Source organism: Chelonia mydas, chromosome 25 (assembly GCF_015237465.2).
Source record: "Chelonia mydas isolate rCheMyd1 chromosome 25, rCheMyd1.pri.v2, whole genome shotgun sequence".
Lineage (NCBI taxonomy): Eukaryota > Metazoa > Chordata > Testudines > Cheloniidae > Chelonia > Chelonia mydas.
In genome coordinates this window covers 415,690-428,665 of record NC_057858.1, presented here as the reverse complement: position 1 = coordinate 428,665, position 12,976 = coordinate 415,690, and the positions used below count along the sequence as shown (strand labels likewise).

General features: G+C 43.6%; 1 protein-coding gene across 2 annotated transcripts in view; it reads left to right on the top strand.

Moving 5' to 3' along the window:
• Positions 1 to 12,976, top strand: part of LMNB2 (lamin B2) — a 98,102-nt gene that overhangs the window by 17,129 nt on the left and 67,997 nt on the right. For both annotated transcript variants that reach the window (XM_037886006.2, XM_037886007.2), the window contains exon 2: positions 7,724 to 7,860. In XM_037886006.2, coding sequence (XP_037741934.1) covers positions 7,724 to 7,860 — 137 coding nt within the window. The remainder of the gene's footprint in view (positions 1 to 7,723; positions 7,861 to 12,976) is intronic.

The following is a 12,976-nucleotide window of genomic DNA, read 5'->3' as shown; positions in this document are numbered from 1 at the left end:
TCACTAAACCTGTGACTTTTACTAAAGTTACCATCATTGCAGTGTAATTTGTGATTTTAAAAGAAGCCATAACAAATCTGTTGCCCTAATTGTGGCTGATGTATTTGTCCAAGGAACAAGTCTGTGACAGGAGAGATGACTGCTTTTACTTGAAGTCATGTCAGTATTTGGCTGCAGGACATCAGTCAGGGCTTTATAGTCCCTCCATGACTGCATGAATAGCACAATTTTATAGTGGCCCTTATATTTCTTGTTTCCAAAAGTGGAAGAATCCATTGAGTCTGCAGGGGGAGGATTGTCCCATTCAGCCTGTGCACTGCAGAACTGAGGCAAGGAAGTAGCTTTAGACCTTCTCTCGTATCATGTAGAAGGAGGTGAAGGAGTCTAAGCTGAGTGGATGGCCTTTGTTTCACCTCTGAGTACAGCGTTGTGATGCATCTGAACATAGATTGATATGTGGCAAAAAGATGCACACCATGGAAATGAGGACATTGAAGAAAAAATAGAAGTGAATTCCTTAATTTTGGGGTTAGAAGTGGTTTCTTTTGGCTGCCCAGAAAATGTGGGTTAATTGGATTGGCAGTTGAAAACTCAATCTTGCATCTTTTGTGCTGATAAGTGGGGTCTCGGGTCCACCAAAGAATGAGATCTTACCAAAACCCTTGCTTACCGTTACAACACTGAGCGGTTAACTCTAGTCCGGAGTTCTGTAAATCTGCCACTGGCTTTCACTCATTCTAACTCTACTGTTGTGCATGTGTGCGCACACACAAATAGGTAAAGCATTTAAAACCCAGATTTAAGGCTTTTTAAAACAAATTTTCTGTACTCCTTTCCCTTTAATTTGTGTGGACTTTTATAGTTTGGAAATCTGGCAGTCTTTTCAGGTGACAATAGAATTTTAATGCTCTTTTGTTTCTGATTTTTTTAAAAAGTTCTTCCTTACTGTCCTTATCAGTATGTGCTCCCAGTATGATTACCATTTCCTTCTCTTATCAATTGCCTACATCCTCCAACTATCATCTGTTAAAAGAAAAGGAATACTTGTGGCACCTTAGAGACTAACAAATTTATTTGAGCATAAGCTTTCGTGAGCTACAGCTCACTTCATCAGATGTATTCAGTGGAAAATACAGCAGGGAGATTTATATACATAGAGAACATGAAACAGAGGGTGTTACCATACACACTGTAAGGGGAGTGATCACTTAAGATGAGCTAATACCAGCGGGGGGGCGGGGGGGAGAAAACCTTTTGTAGCGATAATCAAGGTGGGCCATTTCCAGCAGTTCACAAGAAGGTCTGAGGAACAGTGGGGTGGGGGGGGAATAAACATGGGGAAATAGTTTTACTTTGTGTAATGACCCATCCGCTCCCAGTCTTTATTCAAAGCTAAGTTAATTGTATCCAGTTTGCAAATTAATTCCAATTCAGCAGTCGCTCCTTGGAGTCTGTTTTTGAAGTTTTTTTTGTTGAAGAATTGCAACTTTTAGGTCTGTAATCGAGTGACCAAAGAGATTGAAGAGTTCTCCAACTGGTTTTTGAATGTTACAATTCTTGACGTCTGATTTGTGTCCATTTATTCTTTTACGTAGAGACTGTCCAGTTTGACCAATGTACATCTGTTGTCTCTTTTCCATTTGATTTCTCATTTTTGTGTTATGGTCAAATAAATTTGTTAGTCTCTAAGGTGCCACAAGTACTCCTTTTTTTATTTTTGTGTTGTTGCTTAATGTCCCCACTTAACCAAGATGGCTTTCTAACCAAAGTAGCCTCTCTTGCAACAGAAGAACCGTACATAAGAATGGCCAGACTGGGTCAGGTTTTTAAGATCAGGCTTGACAAAGCCCTGGCTGGGATGATTTAGTTGGGGATCGGTCCTGCTTTTTGAGCAGGGGGTTGGACTAGATGACCTCCTGAGATCCCTTCCAACCCTGATATTTTGTGATTCAGACCAAAGGTCCATCAAGCCCAGTATCCTGTCCTCTGACAGTGGCCAATGGCAGGTGCCGCAAAGGGAATGAACAGACAGGTGATCATCAAGTGATCCATGCCCTGTCACCGAATCCCAGCTTCTGGCAAACGGAGGCTAGGGACACCATTTCTGCCCATCCTGGCTAATAGCCATTGATGGACCTATCTTCCATGAATCTATCTAGCTCCCTTTTGAACCCCATTATAGTATTGGTCTTCACAACACCCTCTGGGAAGGAGTTCTAGAGGTTGACAGTGTGTTGCATGAAAAAATACTTTCTTGTGTTTGTTTTAAACCTGCTACCTAATTAATTTGGTGGCCCCTTGTTCTTGTATTATGAGAAGGAGTAAATAACACTTCCTTATTTACTTTCTCTATACCAGTCTTATTAATCTCTCCTCATACGGAAGCTGTTCTATACCTCTAATAATATTTGTTGCCCTTTTCTGAACCTTTTTCAATTCCAATATATCTTTTTGGAGATGTGGCGACCACATCTGCACGCAGTATTCAAGGTGTGAGCGTACCATGGATTTATATGGGGGCACTGTGATATTTTCTGTCTTTTATTATCTATTACTTTCTTGATTCCCAACATTCTGTTCGCTTTTTTGACTGCCACTGCACATTGAGTGGATGAATTTAGAGAACTATCCACAATGACTCCAAGATCTCTTTCTTGAGTGGTAACAGCTAATTTAGACCTCGTCATTGTATCACTGTAGTTTTTTGGTCATCAGACATTTTGTTGAATAATATAACTTTAAACAAAGTGAACAAAAACTTCTTTCCAATAAATTTCTCAGTTATTTAGCTTTGAGAATTTGACCCCCTTTAAATAGTGTTTTTTAACAAAAAACAACCCCCCCCCCAACATTTTATTGGGACTGTGGTCTGTTTGCCCAAAGTGTATCCCAAGATAATGCCGTTTTTCTTTCTATACATGATAGAAAGATGCTTAAGGAATGTCTTGTCATTGTCTGTAACATTGGTGCCCCTCCTCTTGCTTCATCAGTTAGAACATTGATCTAGAAGACTTCCAAATCCTGTTTCTGAATTAATAAGTTTAAAATAGGGAATGGAATCTCCGATATAGAATGTTACATCTTCTCTTACCCATTCTGTCCTTCCTAAATAGTTAAAATGAACCTGAAAGTATGTGGGAGAAATGTCTTTTATCTCTAGACAGATATGACGTTAAAGCTCTGATCGCCGTTTCCTTTACTGAATTGCTGCTGCTTTGTTTTCTTGTACTTATGTTGTACTGTGGCATGAGTGCTTCATAATTATACGTTCCTTGGTGCCCATTACACCCTGAACACTCGCAATACATGTGGGTGGTATAATGCACAGAAAAATAGGAAATGGGGTTCTCTTCCTTTCTCTTAGAGTATAATGTGGAGCCAAATACTAAAGTACATAGACAAGAATCTTGTCCCCAAGCCTTGCACCTTGGTTTAGTGTTCGTCTTTGAGTCTGCAACTGCACAGACTTTTGATCTTATCAAGTTTCACAGGCTAAGCAGTTAGGCACATTCAGTCCTTGGATGTGAGACTACCTAAAGAAGATGGAGTTGCTGGGGAGAAGTATAGCTGGGGATGCAGTGAATCATTACTGAACCAGTGGTGAATAAGTGTATTTGGATTTCTTAAGGGTCTATCCTTGGTCTTAGACGCATTATTAAAGAGCGCACACTATTCAGTATCAGATCTAAGAATGACCATTTCGTTCACTCACTTTGTGCTGTTCTGGAACAGTTGCTAACTGGCTTAACGTATCCAGTAACTCCATCTCTAAAGTAGGACAAGGAGTCCTGCTGTAGACTGCCTCTTCTGACATGGTCTGTCAGCACTGCTCTGAACAGGGTTGCATAACACGGTGGTAAACATTGCCATTGGCCTGTGTATAATGTGAATATCAGTTTATCTCTACTGGTTTTAGCAAGAGTGGGAAACTTAAAAAAAAAAAACCCCACCCACAACAAACCCCTAGTATAGATGGAGCCTCTGTGCAGGTGCTAGGGTAGCAGATCTGTAACAGTGCCAGAAATGGCAGTCTCTCCAACCCTACATCTCCAAATCCTCGTTAGTTGACATAATTTGCTGAAAAAAATGAGCAGGGTGTAACAGACTGTGTATTGGAGTTCACATCTTTCTCTCATTGCATTACTGCAGGCTGTCTGAGGCACATAGGATCCGAAGCCACTCTCCCATTTATATATGGCCTTGTCTGTTCTAGGAGGGTTTTTCCAACATAGCTTACCAGCAAAACGAGTTTAGTGTAGATGCAGTTGTGTTATAACTGTTTTCCAAGTATAAGCATGATTATACCAGTTCATCTGTATCCACACTAGGGCATATTTCAGTATAGCTATGCTGGCAAAAGATCACAACCCCAGCTGACGTAGTTATAATGTTACTACTTTTGTGTGGACCAGGCCTAAGGCTCCTGGAATGCTGAATGGGGATGGAGCAGAAGCCTTTGCTCGGCAAGAACTCCACTCAGTCATATTGTACTGGAGGAACAGACACCCCAGTAGCTTCTGAAAACCTTCAGCAAACTTTATGATTCCACAAGTTTTGAACAGTTATCTCTAGCTCTGCATGCATCTTCCGCTTTGAGGGTTGCTCCTTTTTCTGGCTGATGGAACTAAGGAATCAAATTCTCTCTTTGTATACTGTGTGCTGTTCCCAACATAAGAATGGCCATACTGGGTCAGACCAAAGGTCCATCTAGCCCAGTATCCTGTCTTCTGACGATAGCTAATGCCAGGTGCCCCCAAGGGAGTGAACAGAACAGGTAATCACCAAGTGATCTATCCCCTGTTGCCCATTCCCAGCTTCAGGCAAACGGAGGCTAGGGACACCATAGAATCATAGAATATCAGGGTTGGAAGGGACCTCAGGACGTCATCTAGTCCAACCCCCTGCTCAAAGCAGGACCAATCCCCAACTAAATCATCCCAGCGAGGGCTTTGTCAAGCTTGACCTTAAACTTCTAAGGAAGGAGATTCCACCACCTCCCTGTCCCATGTTGTTGAGCGATGTACGAGCTAGATGGAAGAACACACTGGGTGTGGCACAGAGGAATTTATCCCTGATATAGCCTGGGAAAGATTTGAAATTCCAATTTCCTAAGTCTAATTTGTTCATTTTCAATTGACGAGAACATGTGGGAGATTCTCCTTGTGAAACTGAAATTAAACCCTTTGGGAAGTTCCATCCAAATAATGTGTGATTCCAGTGTACACTTACATATGGCACTGATGTGTCACCCAGAATGAAAGGTCCTCTGGATGTGAAAACTGCTACATTTCTATTGGTGTCACTGGCAAGTGCTGTGTGCAGAAGCAATAGTATAGCCATACTGAATCTCTGAAGAGACCTTCCTAAATTTTGCTATTTCCATACTGAGTTAAGCTCCTATGTGTTACATACAACCTCCATGGTTATCAGCTGTGTAAACTAAACTTCTGGTGACTAGACCTTCAAATACTAGGCAGTGAGTTAAAGGAAATGAGTAAGAATGCATATGCAGCAAGTAAACTAAGGTTATGTCACTGAAAAATGACTCTTGTGTGAAGTAATTTCTCAAGTTTTGCTTGGCAGAAACAACAAGGCTTACTTCAGAAATTTAACAGGGTGAGCATCGTAGTTGTACCCCATTTTTTCTTTAGATCAGGTGTAACTCCTCACTTAAAGTTGTCCCGGTTAAGTTGCTTATCAATTAGAGAACATGCTGTTTAAAGTTGTGCAGTGCTCCCTTATAATGTTGTTTGGCAGCCACCTGCCTTGTCCACTGCTTGCAGAAAGAGCAGCCCGTTGGAGCTAGCTGGTGGGGGCTTGGAATCAGCTCACTGCTCCTCTAAGTTCCCTGTGCGGCAGCCACCCAGCAAACTATCAGTTGCTGGCAGTTCAGCTGTCCTTCCCCCCACTGCCATGTGCTGCTCCTGCCCTCTGCCTTGGAGCTGCTCCTTGGAGCTGCTCCCAGGAGCCTCTTGCTTGCTGTGCGGGGGGCGGGGAGGGGAGGAAAGAAGAAGAGGGGTGCTAATGTCAGAGTATCCCTCTCCCTCCTGCTCCTGTGCACCTTGCCCCCCACTTACCCCATCTCCATAGAGCTGGGGTGGGGGGGGGGGGGATGGGGACGACAGGGCTCAGGACGGAGGGAGCTTGCTGGCAGCAGCTTCCGTCTCAACTTGCTGATCTACTTAAAAAGGCAATGTAGTTAGTGGGGTCAGCATACCTAAAGGGGCAATAAGCATCACACACACACACACGGTGCGTGTCTGTCTCCCATGCTGTCTCCCCTTCCCCCCATTTGTGCTGCCTTGTAGAGTGAGGCTACATTAACAACACTGTGTTAATCCTTGAGGGCTCAGCCAAGTGCTAGTTCCTCATTTAGCAGTAAGGCATTCCCTGGGAAATATCCCACCCTCTGACTTGACCACCTCAACCAAGCTTCACAATCATCATTGCTGTGTACTGTATTAAATTGTTTGTTTAAAACTTTGGGCGCATGTGTGTGTTTGTGTGTAGAAATTTTTTTTCACCAGACAAGGACTATATAATTAATATATATAAATAAATACAAAAATAGTCCTTTGTCTGGTGAAAAAAATTTCCCTTGAACCTAACCCCCCCCCCCCCCCCCCATTTTCATTAATTCTTATGGGGAAATGGGATTCACTTAACATCGTTTCGCCTAAAGTTGCATTTTTTGGGAACATAACTATGTTAAGCGAGGAGTTACTGTATCTGAGTTCATTCTTACTGCTGCTGCCACTTTCTGATCTAAATTGGCCTTTCTGGAGATAGTGCAGCACGCTTTATTTTTCCTTATCTCTCTCTCCTGCTTTGTCATCAAGTTTCTCTTCCTTTTCACCACTGTCTTCTTGGTATTTCTCCTGCCTCTGGATCTTTCCACTATCGTTAATCTCCTTCATGCTTCTGAAGTTAGATGCTAGTAACTTTTCCTGTAATCGTTCATAGATCACCTGCTGTGATCCTGGTTGGACCTAAATTCTTGCACCTGCTATACCTGGCTTGTAGTCTCATTGTGTCCTAAAAGTAGAAAAAGCTTGGCAACTTAAAAACAAAAGCATAAGGAGAGATGGCTATTAGGTAGAGAAAGGGAATGAATGGGTGGCTGGAGGCAGCGTGGAGGTGGCTTACATTTTCTAGGATTTCAGGGGGAAAACCCATACTACATAGTAGGAACAGCAGGAGAGGAAGCACACATCTTTGTAGGTGTTACTGGAAATAAACTGTTGGCCAGACTAACCGTTGGATTCTAAATTTAAAGATGTGAAACTGGGTTAAAATATCAAATCTTAATTTGCTCAATCCAAAGTCACTTGTGGCTTATATCTAAGGGATTATAGTACCTCAAGTAACCCTATAAAGCAGTAGTATTCTAAGTAAATGGAAATAGATAGTATCTGATCCTAGGGCTTAATCCACTTCAGTTTGGTTCTTAGACTTGGTGTTGTAAACCTGAGTGTTCATTTCTCTATTTTTGTTCTTTAAATAAATCCTTAATTAAAGGAATGGATCACTTCTAAACAGTAGGTCCATGCTTTCTGTTCAGAGTAGCATGGTGTATCTTTCTTGTCTTAAAACAAGAATCAAGAAACCCATTGGTCACTTTCATAAATAGAGATTTCATTTAAATAAAACTTAAATTTTTTACTTTCTCTCTGAAATTCAGTCTTCAGGACAATCACTGTATCTATTTCTTTCATTATCTTAGGTGAGTGGAGTCAAGACCCTCTATGAATCTGAGCTGGCTGATGCCCGAAGAGTTCTGGATGAGACTGCAAGAGAGAGGGCCAAACTACAGATTGAAATAGGAAAGCTAAGAGCAGAACTTGATGAAGTCAATAAGAAGTAAGGAAACTGAACTTCAGTATGATTTTACTCCCATTCAGAATAATGGGTAACATTAGCGCATTTTAGATTGGGATTGATGGATGTCTTTCTAAAGTGTGCTATAGCTCTACAAAAAGTTACGGGCTTGATGCAGGAATCACTTGGTGAAATTCTCTGTCCTGCTTTGTGCAGTATTCTGACCAGATGACCATAATTGTCTCTCATGGCATTAAAATCTGACCACCTTCTTTGAGTGTTTGCACATATCCATTTCAATGTAAGTGTGTGCACCCCAAGCCCAGTTGCTGGAAATTTTTCCCTCAGCAGTATCTGTTGGATCAGCTTTAATGCATTCTGGTGTCGCATGCTCATAGCACCAGTATAAGGGGCCCTGCTGGACCCTACTCTCCTTCAGTTCCTTCTTACTGCTCGTGACGATTGCTGGAAATGCCCTCCCTTAGTGGTTTTCTAATCTTTAAGAACATAAGAATGGCCATACTGGGTCAGACCAAAGGTCCATCCAGCCCAGTATCCTGTCTGCTGACAGTGGCCAATGCCAGGTGCCCCAGAGGGAGTGAACCTAACAGGAAATGATCAAGTGATCTCTCCCCTGCCATCCATCTCCACCCTCTGACAAACAGAGGCTAGGGACACCGTTCCTTACCCATCCTGGCTGATAGCCATTAATGGACTTAACCTAAATGAATTTAACCTTCATGAATTTAAACCCTGTTATAGTCCTAGCCTTCACAACCTCCTCAGGCAAGGAGTTCCACTTGTTGGCTATGCGCTGAGTGAAGAAGAACTTTCTTTTATTTGTTTTAAACCTGCTACCCATTAATTTCATTTGGTGGCCCCTAGTTCTTATATTATGGGAACAAGTAAATAACTTTTCCTTATTCACTTTCTCCATACCACTCATGATTTTATATACATCTATCATATCCCCTCTTAATCTCCTCTTTTCCAAGCTGAAAAGTCCTAGCCTCTTTAATCTCTCCTTATAGGGGACCTGTTCCAAACCCCTAATCATTTTAGTTGCCCTTTTCTAAACCTTTTCTAATACCAGTATATCTTTTTTGAGATGAGGACCACATCTGTATGCAGTATTCAAGATGTGGTGTACCATGGATGTAGATAAGGGCAATAAGATATTCTCCATCTTATTCTCTATCCCTTTTTTAATGATTCCTAACATCCCGTTTGGTTTTTTGACTGCCGCCGCACACTGCGTGGATGACTTCAGAGAACTATCCACAATGACTCCAAGATCTTTCTCCTGATTAGTTGTAGCTAAATTAGCCCCCATCATATTGTATGTATAATTGGAGGTATTTTTTTCCAATATGCATTACTTTACATTTATCCACATTAAATTTCATTTGGCATTTTGTTGCCCAATCACTTAATTTTGTGAGATCTTTTTTGAAGTTCTTCAGTCTGTAAATAGTTCTCATAGTTTTTAGTTATTTAGTAGTTTTAGTTCTCATAGTTTTTAGTAGTAAGGGTAGGTTAAGATAGTTTGGATGCCTCCATTCATAGATAGCAGAGTTGTCCTTCGTCTTGGTGCCAAGACTTGCCTTTGAATGATCCGCACTCGAGCAAGTGTTTAGGGGAAGCTCGTAGGAAGGACCTCTGCCAAATCTGTAAAGAATTCAAGCCCTGGACCTTGAAGGACCACACTGCTCATTTGAAGGTCCTCTGCATGGAGGCAGCCTTCAGACTGGCCTTGGACCCGCAGCTTCAGCTTCTGTGCAGAGTGCTCCTCCATCAACACAAGTCCCTCGGCACTCATCGTCTTCGCCAGTGCCTAAGAAGCAGCACCAGGAGAAGAGCTGGTCTCCGGTGCCAAAGGACAAAGACTGAGAGAGTGAGACCCATGCCAGGCTGCTCTTCATCCCCGGTACCACATCACCAGGTGCCCATAGCCCTGGTTCCGCAGCATCCTATGATGTCCACTCAAGACTATTGTACTGGCCAATTTGTGGTCCCATCGATCCCTGAAGCATTTGCGGCTGCAAGGGTTCTTTTGACCCTACCGGTACCAGACTCCACAGTCAGGGCTTGGCACCGCCAGTGTCCCAAAGTGGCAGGGAATTGATGCCAGTACCTAGACAGTCAGTGCATCAGCTGTCCAAGAGGAAACCCTTGTTGACAGCCTCAAGGTCCCCCAGGCAGCCTTCTCCGGCACCCAGTGGCACAACACTCCAATTTACCTCTTCTTCCTCATTGGACTCGGAGGAGGATTAGTATTCCCCCGCTCCCTGGGCTGTTCCTACTCCATTATGGCACTGAGTTCGTCAGGACCCCTGGGTGCCTGGCCACCGTACCCATAGGGCCCAACCATCATGCAGTGGCCTTTTTGGAACCCGTGAGGGTTTCGTCCACCACAAAGGGACTCGTTAGAGATTATCTTATTTGATTGTGTTGGAGGCTACAGCATCCCTAATACCGCAGCATCCCTAGACACCCTGGAACCGGACTCCGGTACCAACCATGGTACCAAACCCCGAGAGGAAGCCCCTTCGTGCTCCCCATCTGGGTTTAGCTTCCTCTTCATCCACTCTGGATGAAGCCACAGTGGCACCCGGGGTCTCTCCACCTCCAGATGACTACAAGACATACCAAGACCTACTGAAATGGGTAGCCTCAAGCCTAGGGGTCCAGGCAGAGGTGGTTAAGGAGGTGACACAGCCTCATGGATATTCTGTGGTCAGTGGTCCTGTCCAGAGTTGCTTTGCTTCTATACAAGGCCATCATGGACCCTTTCAAGGCGCTATGGCAAACCCCTGCCTCCCTTCCATCAACAGCAAAACACTTGGCGTGTAAATACTTTGTTCTGGCCAAGGGGTATAAGTTCCTCTTTTCCTCTGGGTTCATTGGTGGTTGCAGTGGCCAATGAGCAAGACTTCCAGTGAGGGCCAAGGTCTGTGCCCAAGGCAAAGGACCCTAAGAAGCTGGATCTCCTTGGGCGCAAGGCTTACTCTCCAGGGGGCCTGCAACTTCATATAGCAAACCAGCAGACCATGCTGGGGTGCTACCACTTCAGTGCATGGGAGTCTTTGCTTAAATTCATGGAGCCCCGTGTGAATGCGGATATCCGAGGAGCTGCAAGGCTCTACTGGGAACAGCAGTGGCGAAAGCAGCTGTACGTCAGGCCACTGCATTCAGGACCCAGCGCCCCACGTGGGCAGCTCCTCCTGCATGGCTGTACCGCTCCCAGCCCTGCTCAGTGGCAGCTGTCTGGAAATATGCAAGCTATGACTCAGACCTCTGCAAGCTTGGTTAGCTATTGTCTACTCCCGCCTATCACCATCTCTTGGACTCAGTTCTCAGTCCTGGCCCAGGTCCTAGGCTCGCTGCAGTGGTGGCTGGACAGACAACGCACAGTCAACCTGTGGAACTCCTTGCCTGAGGAGGTTGTGAAGGCTAGGACTAAACAGGGTTTAAAAGAGAACTGGATAAATTCATAAAGTCCATTAATGGCTATTAGCCAGGATGGATAAGGAATGGTGTCCCTGGCCTCTGTTTATCAGGGGGTGGAGATGGATGGCAGGGGAGAGATCACTTGATCATTACTTGTTAGGTTCACTCCCTCTGGGGCACCTGGCATTGGCCACTGTCGGTAGACAGGATACTGGGCTGGATGGACCTTTGGTCTGACCCAGTATGGCCATTCTTATGTTCGTACTGAATCCAGAGGAGCAAGTTTGCTTGGAGCAAGTCTATGAGATCCTAATGGGCAGTAGCTTGGCTGGATGGCTGTCTATCTACTGGCAAAATGGAAACGGTTCTGCATCTGGCGTTCACAATGACCAGTCCTGTCTCTGCAGTCTTCTCTGCAGTTCATTCTAGACAAGTGGTTCCCTAACTTTAACAGCCTGTGAACCCTTTTCAATAAAATGTCAAGTCTCGCGAACCCCCTCCTAAAAATGAATATTTCCAGGGATTTTCTCCTTTACCTGAGTATAAATTTAAAAAGCAGTGATCTTGGAAATATAAAATTTGTTTTTATGACATGCTTATTACACACTATTATTAATAATTTTACTATATAGTAATTATAGTATTTTTTTTACATTATGAAAATGGCAGCACTCTTCCAAGATCTCACTTTTGTAGCTTATATCACTTTGAATGAGCCTGTTATAAGACAAGGCTCCTATGTTTCATCAAGGAGTATCAGATGTGAAACAGCATGAAGATGTTTAAGCAGCCAACTCAGAGTTCCTCCTATACGAGCATTCAGGTCTTGAGCAGTCCAGGCAAACAATGTACGTTACAACAAAGCTTTAACTTGTTCTTTATAATAATTTTAAAAACAATACTAGCTGCCTATTTAATTTTAAAAACAGCAAAAAAAATATTCACCTCCCTTTCCATTTCTTATAAGGAGTCTTGAAGTTTAAATCTCCTCAGCGTGATAGATATGCTTTCTTTGATCTGCTTAGCTCTTGGAAGTCCAGGGGCTCTGGGCTGCTGGCTCTGTGCTGCCTGGGCTCCTTAGGGACAGCTGTCTGCCATTAGAGAATTTTTTCCTGTAACTTTTCACAAACCCCAGTTTGGGAACCACTGTTCTAGACTACCTGCTTTTGTTAAGACCGCAAGGGCTAGCCCTTTCCTCAGTTAAGGTCCATCTAGCAGCCAGCTTGGCCTTCATCCCATGATTAACAACCGTTCTGTCTTTTCACATGACATGGTAGTTCGTTTTCTCACAGGCCTAGCAAAGGTATACCCTCACGTTAGGAATCCATCTCTCCCCTCCTTCCTTGGGACCTAAACCTGGACCCCTATTTGGACCACTGTCAACCTGCTTGCTGTTATGCCTCTCTTGAAAAGTAGCCTTCCTGGTGACAGTCACCTTGCCCAGATGGCTTTGAGATCTGAGCTCTCACTTCGGAATCCCCATACATGGTCTTTTTCAAGGACAAGGTCCAGCTGTGACCACACCTGTTGTTCCTTCTGAAATCTGTATTAGTTCCATTGCAGTCAAGCACTTTTTCTGCCAGTGTTCTACTCTAAACTGAACAGGGAAGATGTTAGATTAGATGTCCATCATTAGATGTCCAGTGTGCCCTGGCCTTCTACATACACAGGACCAAGCCATTCCACAGATCACTCAGTTGTTCCTAGT